The 15,118-nt window shown below is 44.6% G+C and overlaps 1 protein-coding gene and 1 pseudogene across 3 annotated transcripts in view; one reads left to right on the top strand and one right to left on the bottom strand.

The window, feature by feature from the left end:
* The window catches only part of DNAJA3 (DnaJ heat shock protein family (Hsp40) member A3), a 31,729-nt gene extending 19,228 nt beyond the window's left edge, over positions 1–12,501 (top strand). The window contains exons 10-12 of one of the 3 annotated variants that reach the window (XM_028511585.2): positions 483–580; positions 10,632–10,742; positions 11,345–12,501. In XM_028511585.2, coding sequence (XP_028367386.1) covers positions 483–580; positions 10,632–10,735 — 202 coding nt within the window. In that variant the 3' untranslated portion in view covers positions 10,736–10,742; positions 11,345–12,501. Of the gene's footprint in view, positions 1–482; positions 581–10,631; positions 10,748–11,344 lie in introns of all 3 variants that reach the window. The other 2 variants (XM_036021006.1, XM_028511591.2) reach the window with 2 other exon arrangements.
* LOC118499585 lies at positions 2,810–3,893 on the bottom strand (annotated as a pseudogene).
* Positions 12,502–15,118: the final 2,617 nt, after the last annotated feature.

The following is a 15,118-nucleotide window of genomic DNA, read 5'->3' as shown; positions in this document are numbered from 1 at the left end:
GAATTAAATAATAGGGAATGCTTAGCTGTTACTCCAGTTGATTTTATTATTATTGCTCTCAGGGTACTCACAGACTGGTGGGAAAGGCAGATCTACAACCAGATCATGGCACGGGAAGTCTGTGTCCTGTGGGAGAAAGATCTCAGCTGAGTGCTTTGGGCATCCAGAATAGGCATGCTGACTCTGGGAGAACTGGGTTTCCAGTACTCCTAATTCCCTGTGCGTGTGCACGTGCACACACACACACTTACAAAAGCTCCCTCTCACGCCCAGTAAACTATTTAGCACAGCCATAGTGGCAGTTGTTTAAAACAACTTAGGGTATTTTAGGACATTTTCTTTACAGAAACTTTAAGGTGTGGCTCTGAGCATCAGGTGTGTGCTCTGCCTGCATCAGGGAGATTTCCCACACTGACCCAGGCCTCATCATTTAAAGAGCTGCCCAAAGGAAACACTTGACACTGACTGTGCTCCCTCCACAGGAGACTGACAAGTCGGCAACACAGCCTGATGCTGAGCTACGCTGAGGATGAGACTGATGTGGAGGGGACCGTGAATGGCGTCACCAATACAAGCACTGGTAAGGTGGCATGGTGGCACATGGGCATCCTCCGTCCCTTGGTAGCATGTTGGGGTTTCCACTTGGGGATCTCCATGGAACCTTCAGAGAGTACAGTAGGGAGCTGAGGGCTCAAACAGCCAAGTGGAAAGTGTAACTGTGCTCCCGAGCACAGCTGCTTCTCCTTCCTCTGTGTTAGTGCTAGATTGCTTCCTGCCGGGTAGCAGCCCAGTGTCTCAAGAGCTGCTCTTCTGAGTTCTATCCTTGGTTCTGCCACTTGCTTAGGCACATCATCACATGAGAGTTCCTTGTAACAGCTTAAGAAAATGGATTGGAAGGCTTTATGCATTCCTGACCCAGGACACCTAAGCAAGATTTCAGAGTATCTTGTAAATAGCATCTTTTACAGCAATAAAAAAAAACATGGTCACAAGACTTCAAATCTGCTTATTCCTAGCAGGTCTAATTTTGAATTCCTCTGGCAATGAGCAGGTGCCTTATTTACCCTGATCTCAAATGTCACGCTCTGTCTACTGAGTGTAGTTAAATATTAGTAATGCTCGATACCAAAATGCTTGCAGGCATTTTGGTGGTGGGGAACCTCAGTGACAGCCCTCTTCCCATGGGAGGGAGTTGCTCTGCTATGGAGATGCTGATTCTCTGCTGGACGGCTGCCTGGTCAGGACAGGCTGTGTCGAGAGTGGAATTGCCTTCAGCTGCACAACATGTTTTCTCCTTGTTACATCATTTTGTTTTTGTCTGGGTCCTAGTTGTTCTTGTGTTTTCAGAACTTGAATAGTATCAGGTTACTATACTCTCATTCAGAACAGGTGATCGGAGCAAGAGTGGATTTCCCAGTGAAGTGGAGGTCTTGGTCTTGGATTCTCACACCCCACCCCACCCTGCAGGGAGGGGTGTTGCAAAAGCAGCAGCCTTTGCATAAACTTTTCTGAACTTCTATTGAGTTTAGGGGACCAAGTCTTCTAAAAAAAAATAGCCATGCCCTGGCCAGGTGGCTCAGTTGGTTGGAGTCTCGTCCTGTGTACCAAAAGATTGTGGGTTCTGTTCCCAGTCAGGGCACATAGCTAGCTTGCAGGTTTGATTCACAGTTGGGGTATGTGTGTTGTGACTGTTGAAGGCTGGACAGGTTCACAGAATTCGGGCAGATGGAAGACTATTCACAGAACCTTTGGGATGTCTGACAGCCTTTATTCAAGGGTGAGCGAGCCATACATGCTGCAAGCTGGGTGTCCCCCTGCATGTCCCTGTGTGGCACACTGCATGTCACCTGTCCCCTTACATGGCATGTGTGGCACCCAGCGGGGAATCCCTACCTGCTTAAGTACTTTAGACAAGCAAAGCCGGGAAAAAGAAAAACAAAAAATTACATAACGTAGCATGATTCTGTGCATGCGAGCCTACTTCATGTTATGGAAACCATTTGTCAGATCCAGTCTCAAGGCTATGAGAACACTACTTATCAGGCCCATTCAAGGTTATGGGAAAACTGCTTCCTTCAGTTACCCAGACACCTGGGTGAGGAAGCCAGCCTGCCTCCATTTACCCTACAGTATGTATAGGAGGCACCAACTGATGTTTCTCTTTCTCTCTTTGTCTAAAATCAATAAACATGTCCTTGGGTGAAGAATTTAAAAAAAAAGTAGCCACCACAAATCCTGTCTATAGCTTGACCAAGCATGGATTAGGTACTTGTATTAAATGGTTTGGTTCATATATTTTGCCTTATTTTCTTGTTATATCCTTGAGCAAAAAGGAAGTGGAAATAGTGGGAATAGTTAGTCCATGTAACTCTAATGTTCACTTCTAGCTTCTCCTTCCTGAATCCCAAATGTAGCATGTGAGATTTGTTCTGCAGACAGCTCCCAGCTGTCCTCCCCTCCCACCCACCCACAACTTGGGGTTCTTCTCAGGTGAGCCCTTTGCAAGGATGTGGGCCTTGTTTACTGTATTAGAATGTTGGGTATTAGTATTCACCAGTTGTTGTTTTTTTTAAACCCCTTTCTGATAGCTTAAATTGAGAGTCGATTACATACAGGCAGCTTCTGAGTATCCTTAGAACCCTCATTATTTTCATGGTGTTTTGTCCTGATAGCTAATTCCCTCTTCCCTCATTTAACCAGGTTTCATTGGGAGCTTCCTGTGTGCCTGATACTTTTCCAGTTCTTCCTTTAATTGTGTTTTCCCTTACCCTCACCCCTTACCCTGTCATCACATCCTCCCCCAGTGAGAGTGAGAGAGAACAGGTACCTCTTTATTGTTTATACACCATAAATCTTGATAGTACTAGCTTCCCCTCCAAGATGCCACAGAAAACAGAGCATGCTTGAAACTCTCACTAGGTTACAGATCACAATTACTTCTTAGTGGTTCTCACACTTAAGACAAACATACATTTCAAAATGTGACCTCTGCCCCCCCCCCCCCCCCCCCCACATATACACATGTGCAGTGGCAATGTTGTTCAGCTTGCTGGGCTTAGCTGGTTCATGTCAGGTACTACACTACGAGGCACATGACCACACAGGTGAGAAGCATCTCACTGATCATAAAGTACTTGTCCTGGAAAGCCCACTTCTCAATGAGCTGCATCACTGTGTGGACAAGCCCAGGATATTGGCAATGTCAAGGATCCTCTTATGAATCCTCTACAAGGTCATTCTCTGGGCCCACAGACCCTCCAGAATTCTGTGCTTGCCTCTGATAAGGTCATCTATGCCATGGTGAATTTTCTGAGTGGGGAGGAGTTAAACTGCAGTGATTCATCCATTGGTATGGTGGTATTAGAGCCATTGATAGTGAAGGTGCAAGACAGAAGCTCCTCTCACTGTCTTTCCTTCTGCTCCCTTGTGTATTGCCGATGCTGGAAGTTTCTGAGAGCAGTCTGCAGGTGCTGGAAATAATGCTTTAACTAGTGAACATGAAGTTTGGCATTCTGTCTTTTGTTAGGGGGCTCCTTGCTGCACAAAATCTCCAGATGTTCTAGATGGCTGAATATCTGATCTATACTTGTTTGGGTTTCATTTTATATTGCTGCACCAAAGAGAAAAAAAAATACTTGAGTGCACAGATTGCTTGTCTGCTGCCTTCAGGAGTCCTGTGTGAGACTGGATCTGGTGGACCTGCTTGTGCCTTTGCTGGTACAGCTGTTCCATGTCACCAGCCCAGCTGAATTTTAAAATTTTTGACATAATTTTACTGAGTATAGCTTAACTTTAAAATATGCATTGGATGCATTTTTGAAAAGTTGTTCATAAAGTGGAATGGGTATGCCAAATTATGTATCTTTAAAAAATTAATTATTTTTAGAGGGAAGAGAAGGAGAGAGGGGAAGGAGAGAGGGAGAGAAACATTAATGTGTGGTTACCTCTTGCACACCCCCTGCTGGGGACCTGGCCTGCAACCCAGACATGTGTGCTGACTGGGAATCAAACTGTGACCCTTTGGTTTACAAGCCTGGGCTCAATCCACTCAGCTACACCAGTCAAGGCTATATATCTTTTTTATTCCTGTTGTCATTTCAGAGTTGTAGTCCAATAGCAAATTTGGCACCAAGAAATAATATTTTAATTTTATTTTAATATCATTGATTAATTGGAGAGAGAAACATCAGTTTCTTTAAAAATAGTATAATCAGTTTTACTGATTATACTATTACAGATGTCCCATTTTTTCCTTCCCTTTATTCCCCTCCACCCTGCAACCCCACTCCCACCAGCATTCCCCCTCCCACTTAGTTCATGTCCATGGGTTGTACATATAAGTTCTTTGGCTTCTCCATTTCCTATACTATTCTTAACCACCCCCTGTCTATTTTCTACTTACCAAGTATGCTTCTTATTCCCTGTACCTTTTCCCCCATTCTCTCCTCTCTCCCTCCCTGCTGATAACCCTCCATGTGATCTCCTTTTCCGTGATTCTGTTCCTGTTCTAGTTGTTTGCTTAGTTTGTTTTTGTTTTTTAGGTTCATTTGTTGATAGTTGAGAATTTGTTGTCATTCTACTGTTCATTTACTGTTCATATTTTTTATTATCTTTTTTTCTTAGATAAATCCCTTTAACATTTCATATAGTAAGGGCTTGGTGATGATGAACTTCTTTAGCTTTACCTTGTCTGGGAAGCACTTTACTGTCCTTCCTTTCTAGGGCTTTACTGGAGTAGAGCAATCTTGGATGTGGGTCCTTGCCTTTCATGACTTTGAATACTTCTTTCCAGCCCCTTCTTGCCTGCAAGTTTTTTTTTGTTGTTTTTTGTGTTTTGTTTTTTTTTTGAGAAATCAGCTGAGAACTCTTATGTTCAGAATAGTCTTATGGGAACTCCTTTGTAGGTGATTGTGTCCTTTTACTGTTTTTAAGATTCTCTCTTTATCCTTAACCTTGGGTAATGTAATTATGATGTGTCCTGGTGTGTGCTTCCCTGGGTCCAACTTCTTTGGGACTCTGAGCTTCCTAGACTTCCTGGAAGTCTATTTCCTTTGCCATATTAGGGGAGTTCTCCTTCATTATGTTTTCAAGTAAGTTCTCAATTTCTTGCTCTTCCTCTTCCTCTTCTGGCACCCCTATGATTGGGATGTTGGAACATTTAAAGTTGTCTCGGATGTTCCTAAGCCTCTCCTCATTTTTTTGAATTCTTGTTTCTTTATTCTGTTCTGGTTGACTGTTTATTTTTTCCTTCTGCTGCAAATCATTGATTTGAGTCCCGGTTTCCTTCCCTTTACTTTTGGTTCCCTATATGTTTTTCTTAATTTCACTTTTCATAACTTTCACTTCTTTCTTTATTTTGCAACCAAACTCAACCATTTCACTGAGTATCCTGATTACTAGTGTTTTGAACTCTGCATCTGATAGGTTGGCTATCTCTTCATCACTTAATTCTATTTTTGGCGCTTTGATCTGTTCTTTCATTTGGGCAGTATTTTTTTTTGTCTTGGCATGCTTATTACATTGTAAGGGGCAGAGCCTTAGGTATTCACCAGGTCGGGGCACCCCCACTTCACTGCATTGTACTGCTGTATGTGGGGGAGGGGTCTGAGAAGAAATAACGCTGCTTGCTCAGCTTTGGCCAGTTTTCATTCACTTCCCCCACTAATCACAAGCAAATTGGGCCCTTCTGGTGCTGATTCCTGGTTGGGTGGTTTTGTGTACATGTAGGACCCAGTGGGTCTCTCCAATAGGGCTGGGAGTTTCTCCTGCTGCTGCAGCTCCCCACACTGGACCCCTGGGTTGCGTGGTTGTCTCACTCCCCAGTTGTTCCCTCTGGTTTATCTGAATGCAGATATGGGACTACCTGGTCCACCAGCTGCCACCTTGCCACACATCCTTTCCACCCCGGCTGCCCATCTCCTCCCCTCCTACCAGTCTGAATGGTTGTTTCTTCTTTAACTCCTTGGTTGTTGGACTTCTATACAGTTCGATTTTCTGGCAGTTCTGGTTATTTTTTGTTTTAAAATTCTTTATTGTTCTTTTGGTTATATGAGGAGGCAAAGTGTATCTACCTACCCCTCCATCTTGGCCAGAAGTCCAAAACATCAATTTGTTGTTCCACTTATTTATACAGTTCATTGGTTGATTCTCATATGTGCCTTGACTAAGGATTAAACCTGCAATCTTGGTGTATCAGGACAACACTCCAACCAGCTGAGCTACCTGGCTAGGGCATTAAATGACATTTAAGAATCTTAGAATTGGCTTCAAGGAATGCAGTGTCTGTCTGCTTCCTGGTTATAGTTAAACCTTCCATTATACTGTGAAGAGAATTACTTTTGTAATCCCTATAGGATAATAATGACAGGACATATAATTCCCATTTCCAGACAACTTTATACTAACAACGGGTCCAATTATTTAAGTAGAGCCCCCATCTCTTTTATTTCAAGCATTTAGCAAAGCATATTAACTAGCCCTGGCTGGTGTGGCTCAATGGATTGAGCACCAGCACATGAACCAAAAGGTTTCTGATTCAGTTTCCAGTCAGGGCACATGCTTGGGTTGCAGGCTAGGTCCCCAGTTGAGGGCATGTGAGAGGCAACTATTTCTCTCTCACATAATGATATTTCTCTCCCTCTCTGTCTCCATCCCTTCCCCTCTCTCCAAAAGTAAATAAAATCTTAAAAGCATATTAACTAAAGTCATACTGGAAGCAGTTGCATTCAGCTATTAGTGATGTTTGGCATAAAGTGTGTACTTTTTTTCAATAGTCTCTAAGTACACGTGCATTAGAGAGTCAATAGAGACCCAAGAGAGAGTCATTGTAGATACAAATCCATTTCTGAGTGTCTTTGCTTTTATTATGGAAAGAGTACCTGGAAGGCATTTGGAATAGATACACTTACTTAGCAGGAAATTGATCTCAAATCTTTGGTGGGTTTAGTATCCTTTATTTATGTTCCCTAATGCAGCTGCTGAAAACCTTAATGGCTGATCCTAGCTTCTTTCCCAGCATGTACCACAAAGACTATAGTGTGCTTAGGGACTCTTAGCACTTCAGCAAAAAGACACAGGGAATTGGGGCAGTCTGAGACTACTGTGTGGCTTTTTGAGTTAGGGACATAGTGTGGCTCATTGTTTCTGGGTCATCATCAGTTCTTGTGACAACACACATATGTATATTTACCTGTAGCTGTAGCTGTAGAAACCTGTTCCTGAGTTCATTATTTGGGAATTTCACCTGCTGTTTCTCTTCTCTGATATGGCTAATAGACCCCCTTTATACAAGGAGGAGGCAAGAGGAAGATGAGGGAAAGACTTGTTAGTAGAAGGAGACTTGCTCTGCTGGCTCAACTTGTGTGTGTTAGATGGCTCAGGGAGTCAGGCTGTGCGTGTAGTCCTGCACTTCCACCTATGGGGTGGGTCCAGTCCTCAGGAGTCAGATCCTGGAGTACTGTTAGCCTCTCTTTCTTTGAACAGATACTCATTTAGCTTTTATTGTGTGCTAAGAAGTGATACCCAGAGAGAGAGGTTCTTTGCCCTCATCCAACAACAGTGTAATGGGGGAAGACAGGACAAGCATTGAACCCTCAAATAAATGTTAGACCTGTCTTGTAACACTAGGAGTTTGATCCTGAAAGGTAGTACAGATTCATGGAATGAATATTATCTGGTTATTCTTCCCCTGGCATCATCTTGTGAACAGCCATCAGGTAGTTTTGACTTGGAATCCCTGCCTGTAGTGACTACAGTGTTTCTTCTTTGGGTCCCCAGGACCTTGCACGGCACCTGGCCTAAGGCTTATTCATGGTAAATGTTGGCTGAGTTGGTTTGAATATATTTCCCTAACCACCAGCAAGGAAACACTCTCAGGGAGACAGAAAAACATAATTCTTCTCAGGAAAGCCACTTGTGGTCTGATAGAGGAGTCCTTTGGCCTTGGGTTTGACCTCTGACTGTGGTGGGCTGAGCAGCCCCACCTTCTGAAAGTGCAGACTAGAAATGCCTATTTGTCTGGGGTGGACTTCCACCATAGGGCGTTTTCTGTTATTCTGAAATGCAAAGATCGTGTACCAGCTTTATTGAAAACAGCTTTGGAAGTATAGCACTTTGTATTTGTATCTTAAATTTATACCCGAAGGTGCCTGAGTGCCCAGGACATCCTGTAAGGACATGTTGCTCCTCCTGCCCCAGGCTAGTCCTCAGAAAAATCAGGACTCTGAGAAAGAGAGAGAAGAGCCGTGTGTTTATAGACTTTGTTATCTGTGTGCAGAGGCTCACAGTTTATTGTTTGGTTTAGAATTTTAAGTTCAGTGCTTATATTCACTTGATGTCCTGGACAGTAAATATTCCTGAAGGCTCCCATACCCCTTTTAGCCAGATTAAAAAGTAGAAAGGGAGGGAAGTAAGACTGCGTTCCTGCTAGTATAAAATGAGAATTTCTGGGTATGTGTGTTTTGCTGGTGTGTTGTTGTTGTTGTTGTTGTTGTTGTGAATTATTAACCAGCTGAGAGGGTGCTTGTTCTGACTCTCCCAGATTGGCCACCGTGGCTCAAATATCTGCATGACCATGGAACACAGCTACTCGGTACCCCTCCTCAGGTGATAAGGACAGCAGAGTTGCAGGGGGAAGTCAGCAGTCACTGAGTGTTTTTGTACCCTGTTGTGACTAGTAGTTAACAGCTTGGGTTCTGATGTCAGAAGATTCACAACCCCGCTCTGCCATTATTAGCAGTGAAGCCTTAGGCAAATTACTGTACCCCTCTGAGCCTCAGTTTCTTCATCTGTAAATTGGGGATAATAGCACCTGCTTCATAGGTATCTACATGATTAAATGAGGTTATGTGGGTAAAGTATTTGGTATGACACATGTTAAAATTTCTATCAGTGGTGACTCTAGTGTGACACATGCAAACTTTCATACACTGACACAATCAAACACATGACGGTTTGCCATCTCCTTACCCAAGGCATAACGAAATTCAATACTCTTGCTCTCCCTTGTTCTAGGAGGCCTGGGAGTGATGGGAAATTTCTGGTTTGTGGATCCCTTTGTGTTAGGAGAATTCTTTTTGTTACTGAAGTCTTTACATAAGAAAAGAGTGCATGAAGGACTGAGGGAGGCACATGTGGCAGTGGGCATCTCTCACAGGGGCTTGCTCTGCCCATTATACAGTGCCCAGGGCCTCCATTGGGAAGCCCTGGGAACCAGGACCCACTCAGCTGCCTCATCTTTGGTGGTTGCTTTAGACCTCTGTCAGTCTGTCCTTGTCCAGGGCCACCACTGTCTCTCAGGACATTTCAGATCTGTGAGAGCCTGCCAGTCCAGAGGACTGCCTAGGGGGCTAGACCTAGGACAACCTTGTCCCACTTTTGCTAGGGGCCTGGTTGCCCTGGGCCTCTCATTGAGGAAGGTGTCATAGTCTGTGATCTTGGGGACTATGACCATTTTTTCCTCTGCTATGCACTGTGCTTGGCATAGTTCTAACATGTTGAGTACAGGTCTGTAGTCTAACTCATTACAAAAGTTTGCCCTCCCTGTCTAGTAGTTGGTAGATCTTTAAAACAATGCATTTGTACAGCAGAGTTGCTCTCATTAGTCTCAGCCTGGGCCCTAAAGAAACAAGGAGCACCCCCTCTTTTCTGCAGCATTTAGGGTTAGATGCCCCGAGATGGAGAGATTTTGCCCAGTGCCGTACAGCGTTCTTTGCTGTTGTCGTTACAGATAAGTGCACATGTTCTGGGATTCCAAGAGGCAGTGAGTCCTTCCCTGAGTATCCCAGAGATGTGCACATGTACAGAGCATGAAGCTTGGTGTTGATGTTCACCTTTTAGAGCCAGTGGCATGGTGGTTAAGCGTCTAAGCTTTGGAGTCCAACTGCTTGGGTTTGAACTTAGTTCTCCCTCCGACTTACTTTGTGACCTTAACCAAAGCACATACCATATTTTTTGGACCATAAGATGCACCTAGGTTTTAGAGGAAAATAGGAAAAACATTTTAAAGTAAAAAATGTGGTAAAATATTTAGTAACATAAATAATATAATATTTCACCAAAGTAAATATAAACAGAACTCAACAGCAGCATTAACAACCATTATTCCTTCCAAATCGGGGGGTGGGGTTGCGTCTTATGGTCTGAAAAATACGGTAACCTCTCTGTGCCTCCATTTTTTTGTTGTTGTTGTTCTTTTTTCCTCTGAAATGTACCTGTAAGGTTATCCTAAGGATTGAATGAGCTAATGTAGAAGCTTTGTGGCCCAGCCTGGAAGTCATCTGACAGTGGGCTATATTTTTGTTACAGTTGTTAAGATGGAGACAGCTAGTACTTGTCTGTCTCTGTTTCTTATTTCCTTCTCACATAGCTCAGTGACTCGGAGAGCAGTTGGGATACACTGAAGTACTGAGTGACCTCTTTGCTTCAGTCATCTGAAAAGGCGAGGCAGCCTTGGCCACCTGGGAGCTGCTACCTCTCCTCTCAGGGTGGTGCTTGGTGGCAGCTCCCAGGTTGGCCAGGTGGTCCCTGAGTATAGAGTTTTTGGGTGGCCAGGAGGGGGTAGGTGTGGCCTGGGATGGGACACCTGAAGGTGTGCGCCCTTGACCCCAGTTTTTTCTGCTGTTTGTGCCCAGGTGGCAGCACCATGGATAGCTCCACAGGAGGCAAGGCTAGGCCTGAGGATGGGGAGGACAAGGAGGGATTCCTTTCCAAACTTAAGAAAATGTTTACCTCCTGATACCCAGGTGAGGTAGGAAAACCCTTGAGGTTTCTCCCCTTTGTTTCCTTATGTGAACTAATCCCCATTTTCCTTTACTTTAACCAATTTCATATTCCCCACCCCCGGCGCTGGAAGGGGTACCAGTCTGAGGCATGGTGTATCTGGCTCCTCTTGGAGCCAAGCCTTTTGGCCCCTGGAGACACCTACATTAGGTAACATGGCAGTCAATGGCAGTCCAGGGCTGAACCAGACCTCAGGGAGAGGCTGCACTGGGAGCTGCCTCTCAGCCCTCCCTCTACCAGCTCTCAGAGGCACGGCATCCCATAGTGGTGGGAACCAGGTTACCCACAGTCACAGGGGAGCCAGACGAACTCAGATCTCTCCATCTCAAAACTACCTGTTTTATAGCGCCTGTCCTACCTGGGGTGTAGAACTGTGTAACCTCTGGGGGCCTGTCAGGAGTTGTACTTGGTCATTGTGGGTTCTTGGGACCGATTTCACTTGTGCAGTTCCCTGGTGGCTGGGGCTTCTGGCATAGCTCCTTCCCAGGGATGATAGAAGCTCACCCATTGCAAGGGATGTGCCTTGTAATGCCAGTAAACTGTAACCACTTGTGTCTTGGCTCAGGAAAACGGTCCACTGGAAACTAGGCCAGGAGCCGCAGCCCCTCCTCGTGGCCAGGGCACCTTGGAGACTGGAAGATTCCAGAACAGCAGTATCGAGCCCTGCCTGCAGAGGCCCTCTGGACCACCTTGGCAACAGCAAAATCATGTGACAACACACCTTTCCACAGAATGGTCATGGTGGACAGCTCCTGGGCAGTAAGGTGTGGCATGCCTAAGGGCTGGTAGGTTTCTTGTCCATGGGTAGGTAACTTGGCCTCTTCTGGCTCAGAGTAAGACATCTGGACACTTCTTGAAATTAGAGCCAAAACTTTAATTTGGAATGAACTGTGGTGGAAATCTTAGTAAAGAATTAAAGGCCATGCTTACAGCTTAAAAATGAAGCCTGAAACTGCACCAAGTTGTGAAGTGATTAATTTCCCTCTCATTAAACCTCTGGGAGGTTCTGGAATGAGTCTTTTCTGACATGTTGTCTTTTCCAGGAACTTGGGGCCTATAAGCCCCACCAGCATCACCCACCCCTCAGTAGAGGCACCCTTTGCTTTTCTTGGAGTTTAATTCCCAAGGGTACCAAGCAGCTAAAACATGGGGGCCGTGATCTTTATCAGTCCTCCCTCCCACCCCACCCGGGTGGCCTCTTGTCCGTGGCTGTGGAGCTCTGGTGTTTGAAGCCAGGCCTGGGTGGGACTCTGCCTGTCTATTGGACCACGGGCCTCCCTGGCCACAGCCTGGCTGACGGCTTCCTTGTGCTAGAGCCTACCCCCACTGCCAGCCACAGCTTGGTTCTCATCACTAACTACACTGTTGACACCTATTTCTAGAAATGTGTTTAAATGATTTAATGCTAAGAATCATCGTCTTTTCCTGTATAAACATTTGTTCAGAAAAGGAAAATACAGTGTAAGCAGTTGAAGGCTCTTTACCATCTGGCCAGAGCAAAACAGTTTCCCCAACCTCAGCCTTTAGGATGTATAGATTCCATGTGTTTCCAGACCCTCCCATTGGTAAGAGGCTAATGGAGAACATTTCTGAATAGTTTTCTTTTTGTTTTCCTTCATAATTTACTAAAATAAAGCATCTATTAGTGTCTGATCTATGAATGTAAAATGATTCTGTATCCATGTAAAAGATTATCAACTGCAAAGAGATATTTAAAACCTACATTGTGGTTACGTCTTCTTTGGAAGAGTTCAAGCAGCTTTCTATAGGTGGCTTAGCAGGGGCTTATATGGTGTTTACATGTAGGTCAGGCTACCCCGAGTTTCTTCTGGTCTCCCTGGAGCTGGCTGCAGAGGTGGCTGGCCTCATCCGGAGTCATGGCTGTCTGAGAGCATACTCACACAAGGGCTGAGCCTTTTAAACCTAACTCCTAGAGAAGGGAGCTTCCCATGTAACAACGGGCTGATCTGAATGAATGTGCTAGAATTTTGTGGGCAGCTTCCTTTTTTTGGAGCCTGTGCCATGAGAGATGTACAGTGTGGCCTCCCTCCTACATCACTGTTTCCCTTACTAGATTTATTTTTTCCCTCAATTATTGTTAAAGGAATATTAATATATTTTGTGTGTTAAAATTTTTGCTCATTGTACTTCGACTAGTCTGGGCTCCCTGCAGAGACTGTCCCATAAAAGCCGCAATGCTGGCACCACTGGAATGGACCCCGAGCACATCTCTCAGACCAACCCCCAGGTTCTGAGCTGAGCAGCTTGAGGTGTGAGTACACTTGCTGGGTTGGGTTAAGAGGATGGGAAAGACCTGATAGGCAAGAAAGGAGCTCAGCAGTGACCTCCTGCCAGTTGCAGATACTTGTCCTTCATTCAGCCAACTTTTATTGAGTGCCTGCTGTGGACTCTCAGCATGGGCCCCTTGACAAGCCTAGACCCAGGTACAGCAACAGGAAGCTAGGTGGGGCATTGGATGGCAGCTTGGTTTTCTTCTGGAGAAGTCAGCTCCCATTCACGTCATGTCTTTTGAAGCAGAAGTCTAGAGGAACACTTTGAAATAGGAAGGTGGATTTTCTTGCCAGCAATAAATACCATTATTGCTGTACTGAGGGTCCTTTCTGCAGATGCAGGAAGATGGCAGTGCAAATCTAGCAACCAGTCTCACTCAAGGCTTGGAGTGGGCTTATTCCCACAGCTGACTTCTGAGGCATTTGTCTCCAGATAACTTGCAGCTTGAGTTGGGGCTGAAGTGGGAGATGAGATATTTAAAAAATACAGAAAAGTATCTCTAGGTCCCGAGCCTTTGAGGATTGAGAGGAGGGGGATGGTAGATGGGTGTTGAGCATTTGCTGAAATGCCAAGGGGATGAATGAGGGAAGGCATGGTCACGGAGGGATGAGAGGGACTTGGGGACTGGACTTTGTGTCCATTCCCACCTGCAGGTTTCTGTTCTGATTTGTTTTCCCACCTGAGGCATCCTCTTACTCCTCTTCGGGCCTTTGGATTCTGGTGGACTTGAATGCAACATTCCTTCCCTGTCATTAAAACTCCTCTCAATGTACAAGAATTTTTCCAGTCCCACAAGCCTCTCGGCTGCTCCTATGTTCAGGGACTATCCCTGCCATTTACTCTGTTCTGTAACAGTGGAGCCCAACACTGAATACTGAGCCCTGGCTTTTGCAGAAGGCATGTAGCATTCTTGTTAATAAACACTGTTAAACCTGACTTTATATCATTTAACTGAAGTTCTGCTTATTTGTCATGATGCTTGTGAAGGATCATACATGGGCCAGTCAGAAACTTAATGCAAAGAAACAAAGTGGGTCCTGACCTACAACTTCAGTCCCCGGGAGACAGAAGGGAGTGGTGGAGACTGCGGCTGCCCTGTTTAAAGGGAACAGCCACTGTTCAGCTCTACCCAAGGCAGGGCAGGGGGCCACACAGGAATTCAAACCCAGTACTGCTAGATCTTCTGGTACTTTCCAAGAGAAGCTGGGCATCCAGATTTTTGTGTGGAGATTTTAGTTACCTCATGTTTTTAAAAATTTTTATTTATTAATTTTTTTTTGGGGGGGGAGAATGAGAGGGAAAGAAACATCAGTGTGTGTTTTCCTCTCATGTGGTCCCCCACTGGAGACCTGGCCCACAACCCAGGCATGTGCCCTGTGTGGGAATTGAACCAGTGACCCTTGGGTTTGTAGCCCGTGCTCAATCCACTGAGCTATACCAGCCAGGGCTAGTTACCCCATTTTTGAGGTAACAGATTTATTGAGAGATAATTTACAAACTATTCAACTCGCCTTTAAAGTGTACAGATTTGTGGATTTAAATTTAAGGTTATACAACCATCACCACAGTCAATTCTAGAACATTTTCATCACCTCAAGAGGTTCCATATCCTTTAGCAGTTACTCTCCATTTTCTCCCAAGTCCTTCAGTCTCTGATAACAACAAATCTACTTCCTGTCTTATAAATTTGCCTGTTCCCTGTATTTCATCTAAATGGTGTCATACAATATGTGAGCTTTTGTGGTTCTTTTCTGGTTTCATTTAGTATGTTTCAAGGTGTATTCATGTTATAGCATAAATTTAGTACTTCATTTCTTTTTATGGCTGAATAATACTCCACTATATGAATAGATCACATTTTTTTTCTCATTCATCCTATAGACATTCAGGGTTTTTTCCACTGTTCTGTTATTATCAATAATATTTCTATGAATGTCTCATTTTAAGATGTTGGCAGCTATTTATATGAGGTGATTGGAGAGTCGAGCTCATAGACACAGAAAATAGAAGGGTGGTGGCCAGGAGCTAGAAAGAGAAGGGTTGGGAG

This window comes from Phyllostomus discolor, chromosome 3 (assembly GCF_004126475.2).
Source record: "Phyllostomus discolor isolate MPI-MPIP mPhyDis1 chromosome 3, mPhyDis1.pri.v3, whole genome shotgun sequence".
NCBI classification, from domain to species: Eukaryota; Metazoa; Chordata; class Mammalia; order Chiroptera; family Phyllostomidae; genus Phyllostomus; species Phyllostomus discolor.
The sequence above is the reverse complement of the archived record's forward strand: the minus strand, read 5'-3'. Positions and strand labels throughout refer to the sequence as shown.